This window comes from Drosophila suzukii, chromosome 3, assembly GCF_043229965.1.
Source record: "Drosophila suzukii chromosome 3, CBGP_Dsuzu_IsoJpt1.0, whole genome shotgun sequence".
Classification (NCBI taxonomy): Eukaryota; Metazoa; Arthropoda; class Insecta; order Diptera; family Drosophilidae; genus Drosophila; species Drosophila suzukii.
The window spans coordinates 70537816-70560095 of record NC_092082.1 but is presented as its reverse complement, the minus strand read 5'-3'; the positions used below and the strand labels follow the sequence as shown (position 1 = coordinate 70560095).

Below are 22280 nucleotides of genomic sequence, written 5' to 3'. Positions count from 1 at the left end.
ATCTGTTTTTAGCTAGATATTTACTTTCTATAGTGGTAAATCATAGTCGGTTCACTCGGCTATATTAGTTTAACTTGTTTTCCTCTCACTCCATCACCAGATGATGGCCAGTGCCACCTTCCTGCTCCAGCTACAAAACTATCCCAAGGATACCATCAACGACGAGATGATCGATCTGCTGCAGCCGTACTTCCGCATGGAGGACTACAACATGGACATGGCACGTCGTGTGTGCGGAGACGTCGCCGGGCTGTTGTCCTGGACCAAAGCCATGTCCTTCTTTCACAGCGTCAACAAGGAGGTGTTGCCTCTGAAGGCAAATCTCACCATGCAAGAAGCCCGTCTTAAGGTAATTGTCGCTGTAAAATTCATCTATTAAAATATATTTACAAGAATTCATAATACAGCATTTTTGCACTAAAAAGAACAATAGGAAAAACCTAAAAAAAGAGTTTATTAAAATTATTAATGTACATCATCAGTATATTAACTTATAAATTTCCGTATATCTCCTAGAGTATATAAACTGCAACGTATTACAACTTGCACTTTTATTTTGGGTTTTATTAAGTCCAAGCTGCTTCGACTAGTTGCTCCTCGTCAATCATGTTTCTGTAACTAAAGAACAGTTTAAACATTAAAGAGATGTTTGCCATAAATTGGCTGAAAATAAAGTTTAGGGCTCAAGCTGGTTCTAAAAAAAGGGTTCTTCGATAAATTGCTCTTCGTTTAACAAAAAAAATAAAATTAGTCAATATTACTTTTGGTAAATAATGTAAGGTGTTCTTTGAAGTTAAAGCAATATCTTATAGCAACCAAAAGGTTGTCTGCTTTAGTCGGCGTTCTCTATAAAAATGAATTCCTAATTAAAAACATTTTATTTACATGTACTGATCCTAAACCATAGCTTGCCATGGACGACTTGGCGGGTGCGGAGGAGCAGCTGCGGGAGCGCGAGGAAGCTCTCCAGGCTGTGAAGGATCAGTACGATAAGGCCGTGGGCGAGAAGCAGAGATTGACGGATGCGGCTAATGTTTGCCTGCGGAAGATGACGGCAGCCACGGCTTTGATCAACGGATTGTCGGATGAGAAGCACCGATGGACCAACCAGAGCAAGGAGTTCAAAATACAGCTGGGCAAACTGGTGGGCGATGTTCTCTTGGCCACCGGATTTCTATCCTATTGCGGGCCCTACAACCAGGAATTCCGAGCCAATCTCATCAAGACCTGGATGGGCATACTCAAACAGAAGAATATACCTTTTACTACCGGACTGAATATAATCAACATGCTGGTGGACTCATCGACGGTGTCGGAATGGACTTTACAGGGATTGCCCAACGATGAGTTGTCGGTGCAAAATGCCTTAATAGCCACCAAGTCAAGTAGTTATCCATTGCTGGTGGATCCGCAGACGCAGGGAAAGATCTGGATCAAGTGCAAGGAGGATCGCAACGAGCTGCAAATCACCTCCTTGAATCACAAGTACTTCCGCACCCATCTGGAGGACTCCTTGTCTCTGGGAAGACCCCTCCTAATCGAGGATGTGGGCATCGACCTGGATCCTGTGATTGACAATGTGCTTGAGAAGAACTTCATCAAGTCGGGCAGCATAGAGAAGGTGCTGGTGGGCGACAAGGAGTGCGATGTGATGCCGGGCTTTATGCTCTACATCACCACCAAGCTGCCCAATCCGGCCTTCAGTCCGGAGGTCAGTGCCAAGACCTCGATCATCGATTTCACAGTGACCATGCGGGGGCTGGAAGACCAGCTCCTGGGTCGCGTCATCCTCATGGAGAAGTCCGATCTAGAGGCGGAGAGGGTGGCACTCTTCGAAACCGTGATGCAGAACCAGCGGAATATGAAGGAACTAGAAGCGAATCTCCTACTTCGACTGAGTTCATCCCAAGGATCCTTGGTAGACGATGAAGCCCTGATTGAAGTGCTGAGGGTCACCAAAACCACTGCGGAGGAGGTCAACCAGAAACTGAAGATCTCCGAGGTCACGGAGCGTAAGATTATGAAGGCACGAGAAGAGTTTCGGGCAGTGGCCAAACGAGGATCGATTCTCTATTTCCTCATTGTGGAAATGAGCAATGTGAATGCCATGTACCAGAATTCGCTGAAACAATTTCTGGTCATCTTTAACCATTCCATCACCAAGTCCACAAAGTCTAGTGTCACCGAAGAGCGAATTAATATTATATTGCGATATTTAACCTACGAAGTGTACAAGTTCACCAATCGCAGTCTATACGAGAGGCACAAACAATTGTTTACCTTGATGCTGGCCATCAAGATTGATTACCATAATGGAAACATCAGCCACGAGGAGTTCCTGACCTTCATCAAAGGCGGTGCCTCGTTGGATTTGAATGCCGTGACCCCGAAACCCTTCCGCTGGATCCTGGACATCACCTGGCTGAATCTGGTGGAGATCAGCAAGCTGGAGACCTTTTCCACGGTCCTTCAGGTCATAGAGCTCAACGAGCGGGACTGGCGTTGCTGGTACGAATGCGAGAAGCCGGAGAATGAGGAAATCCCCTGCGGATACAATGCCATCTTGGATGGTTTCCGGAAGCTGCTGCTTATCCGGTCATGGTGTCCCGACCGTACCATTTCACAGGCTAAGAAATATATAGAAGGTGGGATAGATTTTGTTCCTTAAATTTAATATTCATTAATATTAAATACTGCTTTTTAAGAATCTTTGGGTCCCGAGTACAGTGAAATGCAAATTCTTGATCTGGAGGAAATGTGGTAAGATATCTGTATATTTATATTTATAGATTGTTTTTATTGTTAAAATACATACAGTCAGTTATCTTATCTTATTAACATCTTACATTCTTTTAAGGTATCATTAAAATATTTAACCCTTATTAAGTAATATACCTTAATAAAAACTTAAAGATTATAAGAGCAAGGTGATTAATGATGTGAAATTACGTACAGGCTTGAATCGGAACCACGCACGCCTTTTGTGTGCCTTCTCTCCATAGGGTCAGACCCGACCACACAGATCGGAGCTCTGGCCAAGCAGAAGAGCATAGGTAAGAGGCGGAATCAGAGCCATCCTATCACTACCACTTACCGCATTTATAACCCACAGTTCTCAAATGCGTGTCGATGGGTCAGGGGCAGGAGTACCATGCGCGCAAGATGATAATCGAATCGATGGCCATCGGTGGATGGGTTCTCCTCCAGAACGTGCACCTCTCGCTACCCTTTTGCACCGAGATTATCGATATGCTGGTGGAGAGCGAGCACATAGACGACTCCTTCCGCATGTGGGTAACGACGGAGCCGCACAATGAGTTCCCCATCGGATTGCTGCAGATGGCTCTCAAATTCACTAATGAACCACCACAGGGGATACGTGCCAGTCTAAAGCGTAGCTACCAGGTGGGCAAATAATTCGGTTCAGTCGGGGGGAAAGGGGGACTTGCTTAATATTTAATTTTCAATCTTTTTTCCTGTGCCACCAGTCGTTCACCCAGGACTTCCTTGACTACACATCCGCCTCTCAATGGCCCCCGCTCCTCTACACGGTGGCCTTTCTGCACACCATCGTTCAGGAGCGGCGCAAGTTCGGCCCACTGGGCTGGAATATACCCTACGAGTTTAACCAGGCCGACTTCGCCGCCAGCGTTCAGTTCATCCAGAACCACCTCGACGAAATGGACCCCAAGAAGGGGGTCTCCTGGCAGACCCTGGTCTATATGATTGGCGAGGTTCAGTACGGCGGCAGGGTAACCGATGACTTTGACAAACGACTCCTGACCACCTTCACCTCGGTGTGGTTCTGCGAGCCACTGCTCTCGAACTCCTTCGAGTTCTATAAGGGCTACAAGGTGCCGGGCACGAAGAGTCTTCAAGGCTTCATCGATTATATCAACAGTTTGCCGGCCTACGACACCCCCGAGGTATTTGGCCTGCATTCCAATGCCGACATCACGTACCAAATAAACTCGGCCAAAGGTGAGTGGCGGAATGTGATTCCCAAAAAATCCGAATTTAATGCGACCACTGAAAATGAAACCGAAACCGAAACGTCCTTCCCAACCAGAATCAGAATCCCTTTATATTTAGTTTAATGCCGTTGATGGACACCCATATTGGGTCATAAATTATCAATGCGTTTAATTTAATGTAAAGCCCTGTTGCATAATCAATGTGGACAGGGGCGTGCTTCCGATTCCCACCTGAAATGTGTGTGAAATCAATAAACCGAGTAAACCGTGCTCCATTTAGGAGCTCTAGCTCCTTGCCAGCCGGCAACCCACTCGGGGCATTCAGGCATTAGCGCATTAGCATATTCGATGGCCCTAAAAATCCTTGATTGTTTATTTCTGATTCGGCATCCTCCAGGCATCCTCGATACCATCCTGAGTGTGCAGCCCAAGGAGGGAGGCGGCGGAGGCGGGGAGACGAGGGAGAGCATCGTCTACCAACTGGCGGATGACATGCTCCGCAAACTGCCCGCCCAATACAACGCCTACGAGGTGCGGGAGAACCTGACGCGGATGGGTATCCTTCTGCCCATGAACATTTTCCTCAGGCAAGTATCCCTGGCCATCCCTCAATGATGATTCCCTGTAATCATGGGGGTGGTGCTTAATTGCAGGCAGGAAATCGATAGGATGCAAAGGGTCATTAAACGCGTCCACACCTGCCTCTGCGACCTCAAGCTGGCGATTGATGGCACCATTGTGATGAGCCCCGCTCTTAAAGAGTCACTCGATGCCATGTACGATGCCAGGATTCCGGAGACCTGGATGAAGGTTGGTATACGGTATTTTCTCCATTTTAGGTAGCCAAAAAGTAGTTACCATAACTGTGGCTCTTAACTTGAATCCTCTTTAAACGCTTTTTTAAAGGCCAGTCTAAATTGCTGGCAAATATGGAAATTTTAGCATTTTCGTTTGATTTCTATCAGGGGAATAATATCTTTTTTACGCTGGGCTTTTATGTTTCAGTACTCGTAAATTATGCGTGAAAACGTTTGACGCCCCAAAGCTTGTTAATCGTATTCAGTTACCTGCGGAAAATAATGGAAAAATCATTAAACAAAGGTTTCCTTTTTTTAAAATGTACTAAAATTGTACTTCATTTCTATACTACAAAAAAAAATAGTAAAAAAAATTGTTCTTAATTTGCATATTGAAAAAACAGTATAAATTTTGTTATATGGCTTTTGAGATTTCCTGGAGAATACCTTCAACATTACAACATAATTCGAACACCTTTTAAGTACATATATCTCATCATAGCATCAACTAAACAATAAACAAAGATACATTAAACTATCACCATCCGTGACACAATGTCGGAATACAAGTTCATCTATAAGAAAGATGCCAATTTTAATGTAGACAACAAATCTCATCAAGATCTCATGACTCGCACATATGGTTTTTTGAAGGCGACTCGGACAGACACTCCGATTCCGAAGTCCCAGAAAGGCCTGAGCGCCCATACCCTGATGGAAAGGTTGCACACCATCCATAACAAGGTCGATTATCAAATAGAGTCCGTAGCCGATGAGCACAGTTTTTCCACATCTTCCGAAGAACCCGCGCACATGGGAAAGTCGGCCTTCGAGCAGAAGCGTAAACTCTTCGATACAGCTGAGTTTACTATAGCTAGGGGCCTCAAACTAAGTCAATTCTTTTGTCCCACCGATTCTGGTCTTCATCTGCCCATTATTGAAAAAAAAGTCGCACTCATGACTTCTTTTGAGGAAATGGAGACCTATTGTCGCAAAATGAATATTGCATTGGATAAATGAGTCGTTGCAGGGATTTCCAAAATTGAATATCTATATTTTGTTTAATTACAACAATAAACTTTCATACTCTTGCCCTCAAAGATACATGGCCTATTATGGGTACATTGAAATTTTCTTGCAGATATCCTGGGAATCAACTACTCTGGGCTTTTGGTATACTGAGTTGCTAGAGCGTAATGGACAATTCCGAACTTGGATATCAACAGATCGACCCAAGGTCAGTCAAAGAGGCATAATTTATAACCAACCAAAAACTATATCTTATTAACCCCCAACTAGGTTTTCTGGATGACCGGCTTCTTTAATCCCCAAGGCTTTCTCACAGCCATGCGACAGGTGAGTAATAATAATAGAAAGCATTTATTTTTGCACAGTTGCTTAATAAGCAAACGGGATATGAATACCAAACGCACTTGGCCTCAACCAGAAATCGATGTTCTGTGAAAATGGGTCCTTTGTCATGGAGTACTTCCTTTATGCCCAAGCGATTGCCATTAAATCGCACATTTTCCCCCGTGCTGATTGACATATCTGATTCCCTACCTCAAAGGTTATTCACACGGCTGTGCTTCTTGTTCCTCCTTTTCTTTGCATATCTACTTGTATCTGCGGTAATACTTGAAAATACCCACGTGTTAGGAGGTGACGCGAGCTCACAAAGGTTGGGCCCTGGACTCGGTGGTGCTGCAGAATCAAATAACGCGCTACAACAGGGAGGACATCACCGAGTATCCCACGGAGGGGGTCTATGTGCACGGATTGTTCCTGGAGGGTGAGTACCCATAGCTATATCTTACTTACCGAGGTGAACCGAGTGAAATTTTACTCCGTGTTTTCCAGGCGCTTCCCTGGATCGCCGCAGCGGCAAGCTGATTGAGTCCAAGATGAAGGTGCTCTACGAACAGATGCCCGTCATCTATATATACGCGATAAACACGACGGCCGGCAAGGATCCCAAGTTGTATGAGTGCCCCATCTACCGCAAGCCCCAGCGCACCGACTTGAAGTACGTGGGTTCGATTGATTTCGAGACCGAATTCAATCCCAAGCATTGGACACTACGCGGCGTGGCCCTGCTCTGTGACATCAAGTGAACCCGAACCCCTGATCCCGGATCCCCAACCTCATCCCTATTCCCATCCCCATCCCCGTTCCGATGGCCATTGTTTGCCATCATGTCAACGGCTGTACGTGAGTGGGGCTCCTAATGGCCCTGTGATAATTATCTTTTTTCGTTGGGTGGACGTTAAAGTTTCGTGTAATCCGGCGCAAATACAACGTTATTAATTAAGCCCTCGGGTGAGGCCAGGGCAAATTGTTTGCACTCGGGAGCAACCAGCACAATTATTAGCTCTTATCCATTTTGGTCAATCCTGCTAGGCGGGGTTCCCAAAAAAATATAAAAACAGAACAGAAAAAGCGCACCGAATCCTTAGAGAGTTAAGCATGTGAGTAGCAAAATCGCAGTGTTTATTAAAGGCAAGACATATGTAGTAAAAGCTTGTTGTTTTGGAATTTTATTATAAAGGTATGGCGAATTAGTTGACCAACTTATACATCATCTGGTACCCTGTAAAGGAAAAGGAAACGCGTCACTCGGCCTGTTGCAGACTTGTATAGGAAAAATACAACAAGCCATGAAAACACAATTGCCGTAAGTATTGATTTAAGGTGAGTTCAAAAACCTTTGTCTTATATCCTCTACCCCTCCTTCCTTGCCAATTTAAACGCGAAAATAATTCCCCCAGAATTATGATTACCTGATGAACTGAGTCCTCAGAAAGTTAATTAAACGAAATGCTTTGTAATTGAATGTCATGTCAATGCCTCATGATTTTATTTTTTCCTTTTTTTAATAAGTATATCCGTACATACATATAATTTTGTATAATATATAATTCGTTTGATTTCTTTTTTTTGGAATTTCATTAGTTTAGCTTTTCTGAAAAAGGATTTTTATTTACATACACATAGGGAAATTAATTTGTATTAAATTTATTAATGTACAGAACGTAACTTTTAAATGGTTAATTTGCTGGGTAAATTCCTTGTTAATTTACACAACACGTGGCGTATTCATGTATCGAAGTACTTGCTTGGGTAATAGGGCTGATTTTGATCTACTTTAAAATCGTTATTCGTTATTCGTAATTCGTATGATTTGGAACCATGTGTGTCTCTTAATATCTTAAAACTTGAACCCTTCAACAACGCAAATGTAATAGTGACCAAATGCAGCTTCAACGAAAACAGAGCGTGTAAATAGTGGGTATGTCTATTCTATTTGAGCATTTTTTACACAAGTTTAAGCAGAGCAAACATAAAAACCGATTTCCGCCCGCGGAGAATATAAACCACAATTCATTTTTTAGTAGTAAGTATGTAGTTAGTAAACATCATTAATAAAAACACTTTAAATCCCATTCGACAGGTCAATATTGCATGCGATTGATTAATTAACGTTAATCGTTAAAAAATAATTATTAAAATTACACATAGATCACTATCAATTACGCATGCATTTACGTTTAGAGTTTTCTTCGCTATAGCTTTGGTGTATTAGCAAAAAGGTGTTTTCGATTTCGATCTAGTAAAGTATGTTTGACATTAATTCGGGGGATTTATTTTCAACAGTATCTGTGAGAGAGGTAGCATAAATCGTTACATACACCGTTGGTTATTTTCGATAAAATAGAGTTCAAATGCGAATACATCTAGCAACGTGGGAGTAAGTTTGTCTTTGTCATCAAGGAGTATGTGCACACACAACATGCCTGCCTTGTAGCCAGCCATTAGGAACCGTCGATTTGCATTAATAACCGTCTAGCACTACGAAGTTGGGTGCCCCTATCCGTATCCGTATCCGTATCGGTATTACATATATCTGTATCAGTATCTGTATCTGTATCAGTATGTTTATCGTTTATCTATATACTTGCATCTCAATCCTCACTTACTTAATTAACATTATGCTGACTTTTGTGAAAGCGGTAGGGATAGGACCAGGGCATTCGGTCATTTGCATTGGCCACACCTCGAACTCCGCCACCACCAGGGGTCACCAGCTCCTCGTTTCCCCAGTTGGGCTTGTCCTCGAACACTTCGAACCGCTCCAGACCCAATCCCAGTCCCACACCCACGCCCAAACCCACTCCCTCCGGTCCCACGTCATTGTAGTTCTCCTCATCGTCATCCACATATCTCGCCGGGTTTTTACTGGCCCCATTGCTATCGTCATTTTCAGTTTCAATACCATACCCATTTCCATTGCCATACCCAATCCCATTCCCGTTCCCATTGCCTTGTTCATGATTTGTTTCGTTGGCTTCATTTCCGTTGACCCGATGGCTGGTTAGACCCATTCCGGCCACGTCCAGAGATTTCTTCGCATAGCTGAGCACGGCTGCCTTCTGACCCGGGAGTGCCTGTGCCTGTTCCTGGGATTGTGGTCGAGTGGAGGCTGATTGCAGGGCATCCGCAAACTGTGACGATGGAGAGTACGATGGGGACTGGGCCCATCCGTAGCTCCACAGTTGGCTGGGGAAATGCTTCCAGGGCAGCAGCTGTTGCCGGTCCAGCTGCAGTTCCTCGGGACCAGCTCCATCCCGCTCCAGTTCCCGCTCCACTGGCCACTGCTGGCGGTACCGCCTGCTCACCTTTGGAGAACCTGCTCCTCGCAGCAGGAATCGTTTGCCGACGTTCTTTAGGATGGCGCGGTTCAGTTCAACCTGGTTGAGAAACGAGAAAAGCAGTTGGGTTCCCATAAAATGCTGTAAAATGGTTGACAAATTGCAGGGGGAAGTCGGAGCAACCCCCCATTCCCCATTTCTCTAGGGAAATGTACCCGCCTTCTGAAGGGAAAAGCTAAACTAGATTGACATGCATGATGGATGACCACATTGGCAATGTAGTTAACGTTTCAATTTGGTTCGCAAATCAAATGTCATTGCGATATTTCATTAATTGAGCATGAGGACATATCACATTTACAATTGAACACTTTGCATCCGTTGGATACCAAACTTAAAATCATTCTTTTAAAGCCACAGTTTCCTTTAAATTTGCTAACCACTTTGCAGAATATTTCGAGTCACAGGTGTTTGTTTCGAAGTCATTTTAATATTTAACAGCAAGGTGATTAATTGTTGCTTCATGTGCAACAGAGCTTTTATGAAAATGTATCTTTGAGATATTCCTAATCCTATTAAGTCTAGGTAAATGCAATCTTGCAGTTTAACACCTTGAAAACTGCATTCCTTTAGTGCCTCAATATTTATTTAAATTTCCTTCTGTTTGCCAACCACTTTGCAGGACTTTTAAAGAGTCTGTTTAATGTCCTGCTCTCAAATTCAAGTGACATTTTCATTTTTTGCTATTTGAAAAACGGTTGGCATCTGTTGAAAATGGAGTCGAACCCAAATGTGATCTATTTCCTTCAAGCTGTGAATAAATATGTCGATTCCATACATTTGGCGTTCAAATTAAACTGTCGAATGTCTGTTCAGAATATAAAAGACTGAGTTAGCTCTTTATTTGCAATTTTAAATTACTTGAAATGATATTCGATTTTAAACTCAATATATATATTCTATTTCCCTTTTATTTGCCAGTTCCATTGCTGGAGACTTTAAGTCCCAGGTGTATGCATAGAATATTATACCTGTTTAGCTCGTCTTTCACCGATTCAAATTGCTTTTGGGATGCATGGATTAAAACCCCTTTGACAAATCAATAATGTTATCTGGCGTGTGTGAATAGGTAGATAGGCACATCCATGTTCATCCATGACCCTCTTTAACACAAATTCGTGGGACGAAAGGTGAGGTTATCAAGGCAAATCGTTTGAATTCCTCGCATTAAAACGTTTGATTTTTTTCCATCCTTTTTTTTTTGTTTTTGTCTTTGTGTGTGCCTTGGGGTCGAAACGCAACGTTTGGTAACCAAATAAACTCGCTTTGTTACCGAGCCAAAATATTTGTGTTACACATACGCAGCGTTGGCTTTGTTTTGGCGCTGGGCCTTATGGTTGCATGTATGTATATGTCAGGATACTGGGTGTCAGGGCCATCCGAAGTGCTTAAGCCCTGTTTTCGGGTTCGCCAGGATGTTGTTTACATTCCTGGTGCAAGTATGTGGGCCCGTGGAGTCCTCTATTCTGGTCCCTGGAATATTTATTGGACTCGCGCTGCCTTCTCTCATCTTACGATGAATTAAAAAACTTTCTGCAGCTGCGCTTTTTTTATGGGTTTCGAAAAGTATTTTTCATTAGGCATTCTAGTTTTGATTAGCCGCTACATTTTCAATTATACTTTTGCACCGAATTACTCTTTCCACTTAAGACAGCATTTTAGCGGGAATTGTTTTCCGTTTGTCTTAGGGGCAAAGTTTTTCTTTTCTTACTTTTCAGCTTATTAAAAATACCTTGCAAAGTGGTCACTGTGGCGCGTTTATTACGAAACACAAACTCACCTGGCGGGAGTTCTCCTTCATTTGCCTCCGTGCGATTTCCAGCAGAAGGCGCTGACGCAGAACATCCAGGGGATTGACAATGGACAGCGATGGTTTGTTTCTCTTGGCCAGCAGAAAGTCATCCTAGATGGGGGAGAAATATACAGACATGTATAGTACACACATTTACATTTACTGCAAACTTGGCATAATAAAACCCTGACGAGGTAATGCAAAAAGTTTTAAGTCAGTTTTATATACAGTTCTGCGTTCTAAGTTTATTTTTCTGTTTTGATGGTAAATTAAAATATTTCGCCTGATTATTGGCATCGATGGTGCATAGTCTCAAGGGCTGGTCGTTATCAGCAACATTATAAAACCTTTGTTTTTCCCACAAGGTCGAATTTATTTTTTGTTTTGATGGTAAATTCAAATATTTCGCCAGGTTATTGGCATCGAAGGTGCGTAATCTTAAGGGCCGTTCGCTATCAGAAACATTATGTAACCATTTGTTTTTTCCTCATGGTTAAATTAATTTTTTTGTTTTGATGGTAAATTAAAATATTTCGCCAGATTATTGGCATCGATGGTGGGTTATCTTAAGGGCCGGTCGCTATCAGAAACATTATATCACCTTTTGTTTTACCCACATGGGGGAAATTATCACTTCAAACAATCTAGGAACTTTATCGGTGTTGTTATACGTTTTTTCCATGATGATCAATCGGAAATTTCGCGATAGCAGCTCTTCACTGATAAGAAAGAAATTTTCAAGCGAATTCATGAATCATAGCTAAAAACTAATTAAATTCAATTGCTATTCTATCAGCTAGAAAGCACCTGATACTGTGATTTTATAAAACCTCATGACAAAGCATAGTACCATTTCTTTTCCTCATGTATAGTCATTATAAAACGATTTTGGATTTGCCTAGATTATAAAGATACCAAGCGAAATTTCTACCTAATCTAGACAGTGTTTATGGTTGTTTCTTGGGAAAATTTTAAAAAATTTGTTTTGTGTTTATTCTAAGAAGTAGCTATTTACATGTCTAAGTTCAAAGCCAATGGTAAACAAGCAATTCCCGAATTCATGTTCAGATAAATATGATAATTACGATTATTGTAGGTCTGACTATCAGACATGTTAGCGATTAGATAAGAATGTTCGCATGTATGGTAGTGGTCGCAATGTCTGGAAGGTAATGAGGTGGTTATCAGACTTCTATAAAAGCTATAGCCGCCGGTGGACCCAGTTAGTATATTCGAAACATTTGCAAAATGAAGGTTCTAACTTTAGTCCTATTCACTGCCTTGGTTGCAGTGGCAGTTGGCCGGCCGAACGGCGGATGGTTCGGAAATTTGGGAGGCAGTTGGGCCAAGACGTTTGGCTGGGGATCCGATGATAGCCAGAATGTGCAAGAGCAAAAGTGGAATGGTCAGAATCAGTGGAATGGTCAGAATCAGTGGAATGACCATGGAAATGGACATGCTCAGGGTCAGTGGAATGGCGGAAATGGTCACGGACAGTGGAACGGAAATAACCATGGCCATGGACAATCGAACGAAAATAACCATGACCATGGACACGGAAACAATCATGGTCATGGTAATGGTCATGGTAATGGTCATGGTAATGGTCATGGTCATGGTCATGGTAATGGTCATGGTAATGGTCATGGTAATGGTCATGGTAATGGTCATGGTAATGGTCATGATCACGGTCATGGAGGACATCATCCACCACCACCTCCACCACCCCCAACTACGGATCTGCCCGAAGATGATGTTGCATCCACAACTGCTGTGACCGAAGTTCCAGAAGATTCTACCACCCAGGCACCAGAGGAAATCACCACCGGCTCTGAGGAAGGAAGCGGTTCTACGGAAGAGACTACTTTGGGTCCTGAAGTTCCGGAAGAATCCACCACCCAGGCTCCAGAGGAAGTCACCACTGACTCCGAAGACGGTAGCGGCTCTTCTGCAGAAACCACTCAGGCTCCTGAAGTTCCCGAGGACTCTACCACCCAGGAACCTGACGAAACCACCACCGAAGACGGCAGCGGTTCCTCTGATGAAACCACTCAGGCTCCTGAGGATCCAGAAGATTCCACCTCCCAGGAACCGGAAGAATCTACCACCGACTCCGAAGACGGCAGCGGTTCTTCCCAAGTGACCACTCTTGCCCCTGAAGTTCCCGAGGACTCTACCACCCAGGAACCGGAAGAGTCCACAACCGACTCCGAGGACGGCAGCGGTTCTTCTAATGAAACCACTCAGGCTCCTGAGGACCCAGAGGATTCCACCACCCAGGAACCGGAAGAATCCACAACCGACTCCGAAGACGGCAGCGGTTCTTCTAATGAAACCACTCAGGTTCCTGAGGACCCAGAGGATTCCACCACCCAGAACCCCGAAGAATCCACCACCGACTCCGAGGACGGCAGCGGTTCTTCTAATGAAACCACTCAGGCTCCTGAGGATCCAGAGGATTCCACCACACAGGAGCCGGAAGAATCCACCACCGACTCCGAAGACGGCAGTGGTTCTTCTGAAGTGACTACTCTTGCCCCTGAAGTTCCCGAGGACTCTACCACCCAGGAACCGGAAGAATCCACCACCGACTCCGAGGAATCCACCACTCAGGCAACCGAAGAGCCCCAGGACTCGACGACTGATTCTTCAGCGGCTTAGAAAGTTAGTTTGTAATGCCAAAGGTTGCTAATGCATTTTCTCAAAAGTCGTTTGAAAGAATTTGAAAACGAACTATGGTGCAAATATTAAACTGTTATAGCTAAATTATTAACCGTGTTTGGCAAACAACCACGTGAAACCATTTTTAGGATTAGGATAGAAACCTCATGAAGCAACATCGTGTTATGAAGTCACGCATTCGTCATTTAGATTTATAGTTTTTACAATCTGAATAATAAAAACTCCCCGAAAACAACTCAAAGCCCTGACACGTACATTTTTACTGCAGTACTCAAAAGTTTAAGGCTCTAAAGGCTTTTAATGCTTATCATATAATTGAACTTTCGATTTCGGGACCATGACAATATTGTTAGTTGGCTGCTTTTCTGGTTGTTTAACCATTGTGTCCCGTTGATAAACTGATTGATTGACGTACAAACATCAATCAATATATCGCTACTTGACTGATTAGTTGGCAAATCGACCCTTATCGAAACATATGTACTGTTGTACATAACATATATGTATGTTTTGTGGTTAATGATGTGTCATACATGGTGGTACAAATGGGAAATTTCGTAATTGGCTTAAAGCGTGGCCCCGAGGCTGGTTTTTTCAATGCTGCCCAATCATAAAAAATCATTTCTTTCAGCAAATAAAATTAAATTGTTTACGTGGGTCGCATTAACGTGCTTAAATCTCCAGTTGCTCAAACGAACTTGCCTCGCATTTAAATTGCGCAGAATAAGGAATCGACTTCACGAAATTCGAACTTCTGAAAAAGCAGAGGTGAAACTTTTGATTGTGGACAACAGGAGTTGTCAAAGTCAAATATAATGTTTTTCTTCTTTTTGTTTTCTTCTAATGACGCTTGGACCAAAGGTATGAAGATAATTTCCATTTGTTTTAAAATAGACCATGGATTCCAATCAATTTTGTTGCCAAGTTCGTGTGTGTTAAAGACCATAGAACCAGAACCAGTTTCACATTGAGGTATTTCACACTGTTTAAGTACCTTGATTAGATTATACCCGAATGCTGATTTAATCTTATAGTTGATATATTAGCGATTTTGGGGAGTTGACATATGAAGTGTTATGTGATTTCTTGAAACGAAGAATCAAGATTGGCAACTACTATAAAAGTCTCAAGGCAAAGGTGCAATTAACTATTATTACATTACCATTAATAATCTTATATTTATGTTTACCACTTAGTTGACAATGAGTAAATAGGAAAGCTATAAAAGTCCCAAGGCAAAGGCGCAACTACCCATTACAACACTACCATTAGTAATCTTCTATTTATGTCTACCACTTTGTTGACTACGAGGAAATAGGAAAACTAATTTACTACTTGATTATTTCATTACCTTGGGGCAAGCATATTTCGGTTATCTCAACCTTCAACATATTATTGATATTTGCCGCATAATAGCTATATGAAATGATTGTTAATCTGTTTGTTTAAAGACACATTGCGGTCACTTTTGTTCTGTTCTTGAAAAGGTCTCATGTTGTAACCACCAATGTGTCAATTTATGAACAGAAACCAATGACGGGTGTCAAAGGAGCTATGAGTGCGGCTGTTCGAAAAATGCAGAGCCAATAATTGAATATGCATTCGGGAAACATTCAGCCGAGTGACGCAAAAACTGCTGCCACTCACAAAGAGCGACGGCCAGAAAGAAATGCACTGTGATGTGGATGTGGATGTGGAAGTGGACGTGGATGGGGATGTGGATGTGGAAGTGGACGTGAATGTGGATGTAGACGTGGATGTGGATGCGAATGCCCACCTGTGTGTTCCGTGCATCGGGGTAGTCCAGAGGATATCCGTTTGTGCGGCCGCTTCCGACGACCTCCGCTCCCGATCCCAATCCCGATCCCGCTCCTCCTCCTCTTTGGGCCGTGCAGACGAGCCTTGTGGCGCACAGTAAAGTTAATAACACCGGACAAAACCACGCTGTGGCTTTCATCATTCTGCGAAAAGGAGAAAAACGGTAGAGTTCCATGGGTGAGTGCACAATTTACAGATTTGCATGTAATGCAAATTGAGTGCTACAAAAAACGCATATGGTATTTATCAAAATTAATCGAGAATGTAAATATTGTTATAGGATTTTTTCTATCGCTTACAGAACACCCTATTAAGCCCCTTTTGAACTACTAATTTGGTTTATATTTTTTGTTAAAAGTACAGTACACACACAAGATTTATAAATATGAAATATATGATGGGTATCCTAAGGGCCACACCATTTTATTATTTTTCTCTTTTAACTTTTATGAAAAATTAAGCTTATCTGTGGCTATTATTTTTTAAAATTTTCATACCCATGGCAAACTTTGACCTCTGCCGTTAGAAATCCCTGTGGAAAAGAGCGAAAATAAAATGCTGACAGCTAACCTGTGAAAAATGCGAAATATTCTGACAACAAGAAGTGTTCTCATAATTTATGGGTCACGTAAATATGTGGTACTTCTGAACCTAGTTTTTTTTATGTATGTACTATATATACGAATATGCATATCAATCTCATGTCCCTTTGGACTCTTCAATCAGTGCACAGCGGGAGCTGAGTTCAAATTTGCACAAGGTTCAGAAAGGAAATTATGTTTTAAATTGAAGACGTCGACAACTAGATTATTTTCCTGTTGCAAAGTTCAAATCATCAACGGCAAGCTTTAGTTCAAAAACGAGAAAGGTAGTTAAGTTTTGCAGGCCGAAGTTTATATTCTGTTAAAGTTGTTGAAAGAACTTTATAGCGTTTGGGAAAAATGGTATTTAGACACCTTTAGCTTTCTAATTTGTAATATAAGACGTGTATATTAACTGATTTTGATTAAAAACACGATCCTTTCCTTTGCAAACTTAAGAAGAAAATGTAAATACCTTGAGCTAGGATATGCAAAAAAAAGCAATCCATTTAGAGGAAGATTTTAGCACCATGATAATTAAATAAATAGAATGAAAAAATGTTTTCTGCTCCTAATTTTTTAGCTCTCTCATAGTTATTTCATGTTTTGCATTATAAGCCCTCCATGAACTGGGGCATTTTAATTGTATAAAATAGGTTAAAGTTTCACTTTTGTTTTACCACACCGACACAATGTAAAATGCAACCATTGTGCTCGAAACCCAAACTTCTCTAACCAAACTAACTTTGTGTTACTAACAGAATTAAGTAACAATTGCTTTAGTAGCGAAACTTTGTGTGCATAACTCAAAGTTCTAACACCCATAGCTCGAATTTCGCTATTACTCAAAATTAGCCTTAACCATCTTACAGCTCAGTGGTAAATATTTAATAATTCTGCAAAGTTAGCCTTCAGCATAAATTGCTTTTGCGTAATAAAGCCATTTCAGAATTACAATCTCTTTGAGACTGAAATTTGTACATTGTTTCAAAAGTGAAAGCATGAATTTCCAGAATTTTAGCAGGAACTCAAAGTTCTGCCATTCAAATGGCATCTCCTTTGTTTTCGGCTGGGGGACAAACTCAAATCCCACCTGTCAGCAGGAGCATTAGACATCAGCTGTAAGTAAGTGCTGAAATGGCAGCCGAATTAGTCCTGCCGGCAATCACATGTCATATAGATGCCATTTGCTGAACAGGGATTTACGAATCCGCATGCGAATCCAAAACCGAATCAGGATGAAATTTGTGGGTGGCTGCGGCACTTTGGCAACGACAATTGATGGCTATTGATTTCCCCTAATAGATCGCGTAAATGCTGTTGAAATGTGAAAGGTTCCCAGCCACCGACGAAGTTGCAACGGAAATTGCAATCCAATTGAATTAGAGTTAGGGTTTCGGGGTCTCGCGAAGTCTAGCGAACAAGTGAAGATGAAGCCTAACCAGAGTCCTGATTCCAAAGTTTTCCCAGAAGAGACGACTTAATGAATGGAATTCCTACATTTGAAGTTGAACAAATATTGATTTTCTGGAAGTAATATAGAATTCAGGGCAATAAAACTGCCCTGCCCCACTGAGGATTGTGCTGCTGTCAGGCATTGTCATATCCTCAGAACCGGAGACGGAAATCGTGATTGCCCAGGGCTACTTGCCAGCAAGTCCCTTCTTGTTTTATCGTATCGGCAATTCAAAAGTCCCGGCCTAAACACAAGGAAATGAAATCCTGTTATCTATGCCAACTTGAGATATTTATTTGCATACGCTGTATGCAAATACGAGTATGTGTAAAGCACAAGGGAGAAAAGTTGTCTGGTTTATCTGGTTTTCCGCAGCTTTAAAAACCGTAAATCCGATTTGATTAGGCCATAAAAAATCTCTACAAAAAGGTCAATCAATCGGGAATGTAGGTCCCCCGTGGTAAAAGAAACCATCATTCCCTGCAAATTACAAGGTGTGATTGCCGACGCTGTCAGGAAAACCAAAAATAACAACTTTCTTTAAGCTTGTTTGCAGTCCATTAAGTTACGGATATTGTTACCTGAAACCGGCGGCAACAATGTCTTTTCCACACATAAAAAGCAAAACTAATTAGCTTAAACGTTTTTTAAGCAATCAATCAACCTAAGGGATACAACTTGCCAAAGTTTTTCTCAGAAATTTGAAATCTGATATGGTTTGGCGAGAAAGTCAAATAAACACCCACTCAAAAGCATAAGACGCCGTTTATTCTTAATATTGTCACATAAAAGAAATCACCTTATCAGTGGTAATTGCCTCTAATTTCGTTGGATCTAAAAACACACTCGACGGATTGATTTATGACGATCGAGATATTTCGTTTCGTTCGTCTTGTTTGTGGCCTGTTTATCTTTTTCTAATTTATTTTATGTATTCACGCGTCGCGTCGCGAAACGGTTACTGGATTCGGAACCGAAATCTGAATCTGAAACTGTTGCTGCTGATTTTTGAGATGGAGCTCTTGCTGCTTTTTCGAACGCAACAGGCTGACGACGAGCGGAGGACTCACGTAGCATAGCGATTACGGCGTGTTTTTATATTAGGCACCCCGAAGCGGCCACACGAAGTGCCGGAACCGAAAGGAGTCGTACGAAGGACACGAAGGCTGCCAGGACGAAGGATATGGCAAGCCACGCGACGAGTTATGAATGAAAACGTGCGGGCACGGCATGTTGCCAGGATGATGGAAATCGAATCAGATGAGGCGGGTCAGACCGCGCGGGTTAGACCAGGCCAAATCAAACCAAACCCCCTAATAAATCACCAAGGTGTACTAAAGCATTAGGAAATTGACGGATTGATGCGGGGATTGGTGGGTTGACCTAACCCGAACCCGCCATTCAGGTGTTTCAGCAACATGTTGCGTGACACCGGCATCGCTGTAATTATCGAACTCAATTAATATTTAATGAGTTTTATTTGCACATTAATTGTTCGATTTAAAACCAGTCGCCAGCATCCGTTTGACGAGGATCCCAGGAGCACTCAATGTCACGTCAAGAGGTGCTAACGTGGGCCGACATTCCGCTTGGCCGGCAATCGGGCGTAAAATTGCTCGCCATAAATCCATCAAACTTTAACCATGGGGTTTCGAGCCTGGAGATGGGTTCGACCCAGGAGGTCCCTTGCTCAGGAGGGGTTTTTCGTTCTTATTCTGGAAGAAATCCATTTTTATTGCCAATGTAACTCTAATAGTATGGAAAGAACTGCGAGTGATTGCGATTACTTATTCTCAGTAATAGGTGTCACTTTATAAATAACTTCTCAACATTGATAACGTAGCATATGGTTCTATGTTAGAACAACTTCAGTAAACTTAAGAACGATGGGCTTTATTGAATTGTATGTATATAATATAACAACTTACTTACATTTACATTCTTATATGGCTATTGAGTGATTATAATTGTAGTTCAGCATTATATTTTAGGATGAATCCATAAAAACTCAACTCAATTTACTTTTTCGATTAAAAAGAGTAGATAGTCTAAAAAAAGCGGTACTGAGATTTAATTAAGAAGGTTTATAGTTGGTTGTGAACATTTTCATTTTCTGATAAACATAAGTTATGCAATCTAAATTATAAAGTCATCATATTTCGGCACCCATACTACCACTAACTAGCTTAGTTTCCCCATAAAACACTTAAATGCAACAGTGTTGCCAGCCATCTCAATTGTCCTTCGTCCTTGGGGCCGTTGATCACCCACTTTGACATACTTTTTAATTGCTTTCAACACGTGTCTTCGGGTTTTTATGTATGCGAAATGTTCATGTGTCGGCTTGTAATTAAGCACGTAGGCAAACGCCTCCATTTCCTGCCCAGCAGGATGCTTTATGGCTGATTGAATTCCGTCAAAATGCTACTCCCGCCACTCACTTTTATGCGAGCTGTAATGTTATCGACAGTGAGAGCGTTTTTTAAGAGGCGATGGTGGAAATTGATAATTTTCTTTTAATGTTTTACATTTTCCTTCGTCAACTATCTCTATAATAGCCACATACTTTTGGGGAAAATTAACCTATATATTACTTAAATGTTCCCAACCCATCCAATTGTCTATTTGACCAACGATTTAGTTAGTCTCTTAACAAGAAGTACACACACCTTACCAACTTGTGGTAGTTTTACCATTAAATAGTAACCAAAGCAATAATAAAATACACGCCACTATTTGCTAAACCTTTTTTCATATACTTAACTATCTATATTGGTACATTTTAGCCAAGGACTTGCATTCTCTTTAAACCAATGAGAAAAATGATATCTTAAAGACATATAATTCAATAAAATATTCCAAGTCAACAAAGAAAATTTCCTACTTAATGATCCTACCATTATCCCTATCGTATATTTTCTAAGGAAGGTTATTGTTAAAGGTTTATAATAAATCTATTAAATACTTTTTGCACTCTTCGGACTCTCCTTTTTTCAAGCGCCTTCCTTTAATTTTTTACAATTTCCTTCGTCAACTGTTACTATAAATATGTCCTAACTATTTGTAAGTCAACAAAGAGAAGTTCCTACTAAATGATTCCATTATCCTTATCGTATATTCTCCAAGAGAGGTCATTGTTAAAGGTTTATGATAAATCTGTTAAATACTTTTCGCACTCTTCGGACTCTCATTATTCTGTTTATTAAATTAAGCACAGAGTTCAACCCCACTTAAGCGGCTTCATTTTATTTTTTACAATTTCCATCGTCAACTAATACTATAAATATGTTAACTATTTGTACCTATATATTATACTCGTACTCCAAGTCAACAAAGAGAAATTCCTACTAAACGAATCCATTATCCTTATCGCATATTCTCCAAGAGAGGTCATTGTTAAAGGTTTATGATAAGTCTATTAAATACTTTTGGCACTCTTCGGGCTCTCGTTATTCTGTTTATTAAATTAAGCACAGAGTTCAATCCCCACTCGAACGCCTACACTAACACCCTCCCACGCAGCAACTCGCGGCCCAGAAATTCTTTTGTCCTATTTGCGTAATAAGTCAATGACTCAAGAACTCGTCTCTTGACACCCCTTTCTTTAATAACCCACCGACGATTTGACAGGCGACTAAACGGTAAACGGGCACTTAATGAGGAGCAGAAAAGGCAGCCCGCCTTTCATCCTCATTTCATCCAATTATCCTTGTTATGGGCAACCGATGGTTTCATCCAATTATACATGATTAGACGATTGTGTGTGTCAAGGAACTTGGTGTCGGTCAAGTTAAGTCATTAATAATTAGGAACGTCTTAATGGCGACAGTCGCTTTATTGAATATTAAAGTAGGAAATCACACCTCTAATACAAAATTTAATTAACAGTGTTCTCCCGGATTTTTTAACCACAATATTTGGCTTCCAGCTGGATCTCCTTTGAATCGCGACTTACACCGCAGTCAAAATAAGGCGGATTATTCTTCGAAGCCCTTCAATTAAATCAAGTTACGGGCCATTTAAGCAAAGAGAAGAGAAATCAAACAGCAGTAGAAGTTAGTCAAAAAGTTTGCTGAATATATATTTCAGCTAATCCCAGAAAAGTTTCGCTTAACTTGTTTCATCTTTGAGGCTGTTTCAATGCTTAATTTACTGCAGGAAAAACGTACTCAATTCTTAAGATTACAAATAAGCATATTGCTAGACATTTTTCGAAAAAAAACTTTTTTCATTTAATAGAATTAGAGTGATTTGCTTGACAAGTTAACAAAACGTTTTTGCTATAACAAAAAATCAAAGCTTTCGACTTTACAACCATACCCACCTTTTTGATTCATTTCGCCCTTTTTGTGGAAAGTTTAGATAAAGCAGTAAATAAGTTGGTAGATAATAGTTTTGTGGTCCAACCCTTTTTTTTGGGCTGAAGTATGCTAAAGCCGCACACACAAATTTACAGACACTAAAAAAATCC

The 22280-nt window shown here is 41.3% G+C and overlaps 3 protein-coding genes across 7 annotated transcripts in view; 2 read left to right on the top strand and 1 right to left on the bottom strand.

Annotated features, from left to right (window-relative positions):
- Window positions 1-22280, top strand: part of Dhc1 (Dynein heavy chain 1) — a 44588-nt gene that overhangs the window by 19058 nt on the left and 3250 nt on the right. For 3 of the 4 annotated variants that reach the window (XM_065865514.2, XM_065865513.2, XM_070996991.1), the window contains 12 exons: window positions 101-349; window positions 908-2645; window positions 2706-2760; window positions 2956-3053; window positions 3113-3405; window positions 3489-3981; window positions 4372-4565; window positions 4632-4784; window positions 5913-6008; window positions 6071-6127; window positions 6431-6563; window positions 6632-7294. In XM_065865514.2, the coding sequence (XP_065721586.2) occupies window positions 101-349; window positions 908-2645; window positions 2706-2760; window positions 2956-3053; window positions 3113-3405; window positions 3489-3981; window positions 4372-4565; window positions 4632-4784; window positions 5913-6008; window positions 6071-6127; window positions 6431-6563; window positions 6632-6885 (3813 nt within the window). In that variant the 3' untranslated portion in view covers window positions 6886-7294. Of the gene's footprint in view, window positions 1-100; window positions 350-907; window positions 2646-2705; window positions 2761-2955; window positions 3054-3112; window positions 3406-3488; window positions 3982-4371; window positions 4566-4631; window positions 4785-5912; window positions 6009-6070; window positions 6128-6430; window positions 6564-6631; window positions 7295-7319; window positions 7446-22280 lie in introns of those variants that run through there. The other variant, XR_011604465.1, reaches the window with a different exon arrangement.
- Dh44 (diuretic hormone 44) lies at window positions 7593-18886 on the bottom strand. 2 transcript variants are annotated; one of them, XM_065865515.2, is made up of 5 exons: window positions 18609-18886; window positions 15732-15915; window positions 11261-11383; window positions 8749-9519; window positions 7593-8693 (listed from the first exon to the last, which is right to left on the bottom strand). In XM_065865515.2, the coding sequence occupies exons 2-4, from the start codon at window positions 15912-15914 to the stop codon at window positions 8749-8751; spliced, it is 1077 nt and encodes a 358-aa protein (XP_065721587.2). In that variant the 5' UTR covers window position 15915; window positions 18609-18886; the 3' UTR covers window positions 7593-8693. The 2 variants fall into 2 exon arrangements, with proteins under 2 accessions (XP_065721587.2, XP_016930975.4); XM_017075486.4 differs by having other exon boundaries at window positions 7593-9519; window positions 18609-18885.
- On the top strand, window positions 12487-14195 carry Fst (Frost). Its single transcript, XM_017075483.4, has one exon. It carries the CDS (start codon window positions 12521-12523, stop codon window positions 13931-13933), a length of 1413 nt encoding a protein of 470 aa, XP_016930972.4. The 5' UTR covers window positions 12487-12520; the 3' UTR covers window positions 13934-14195.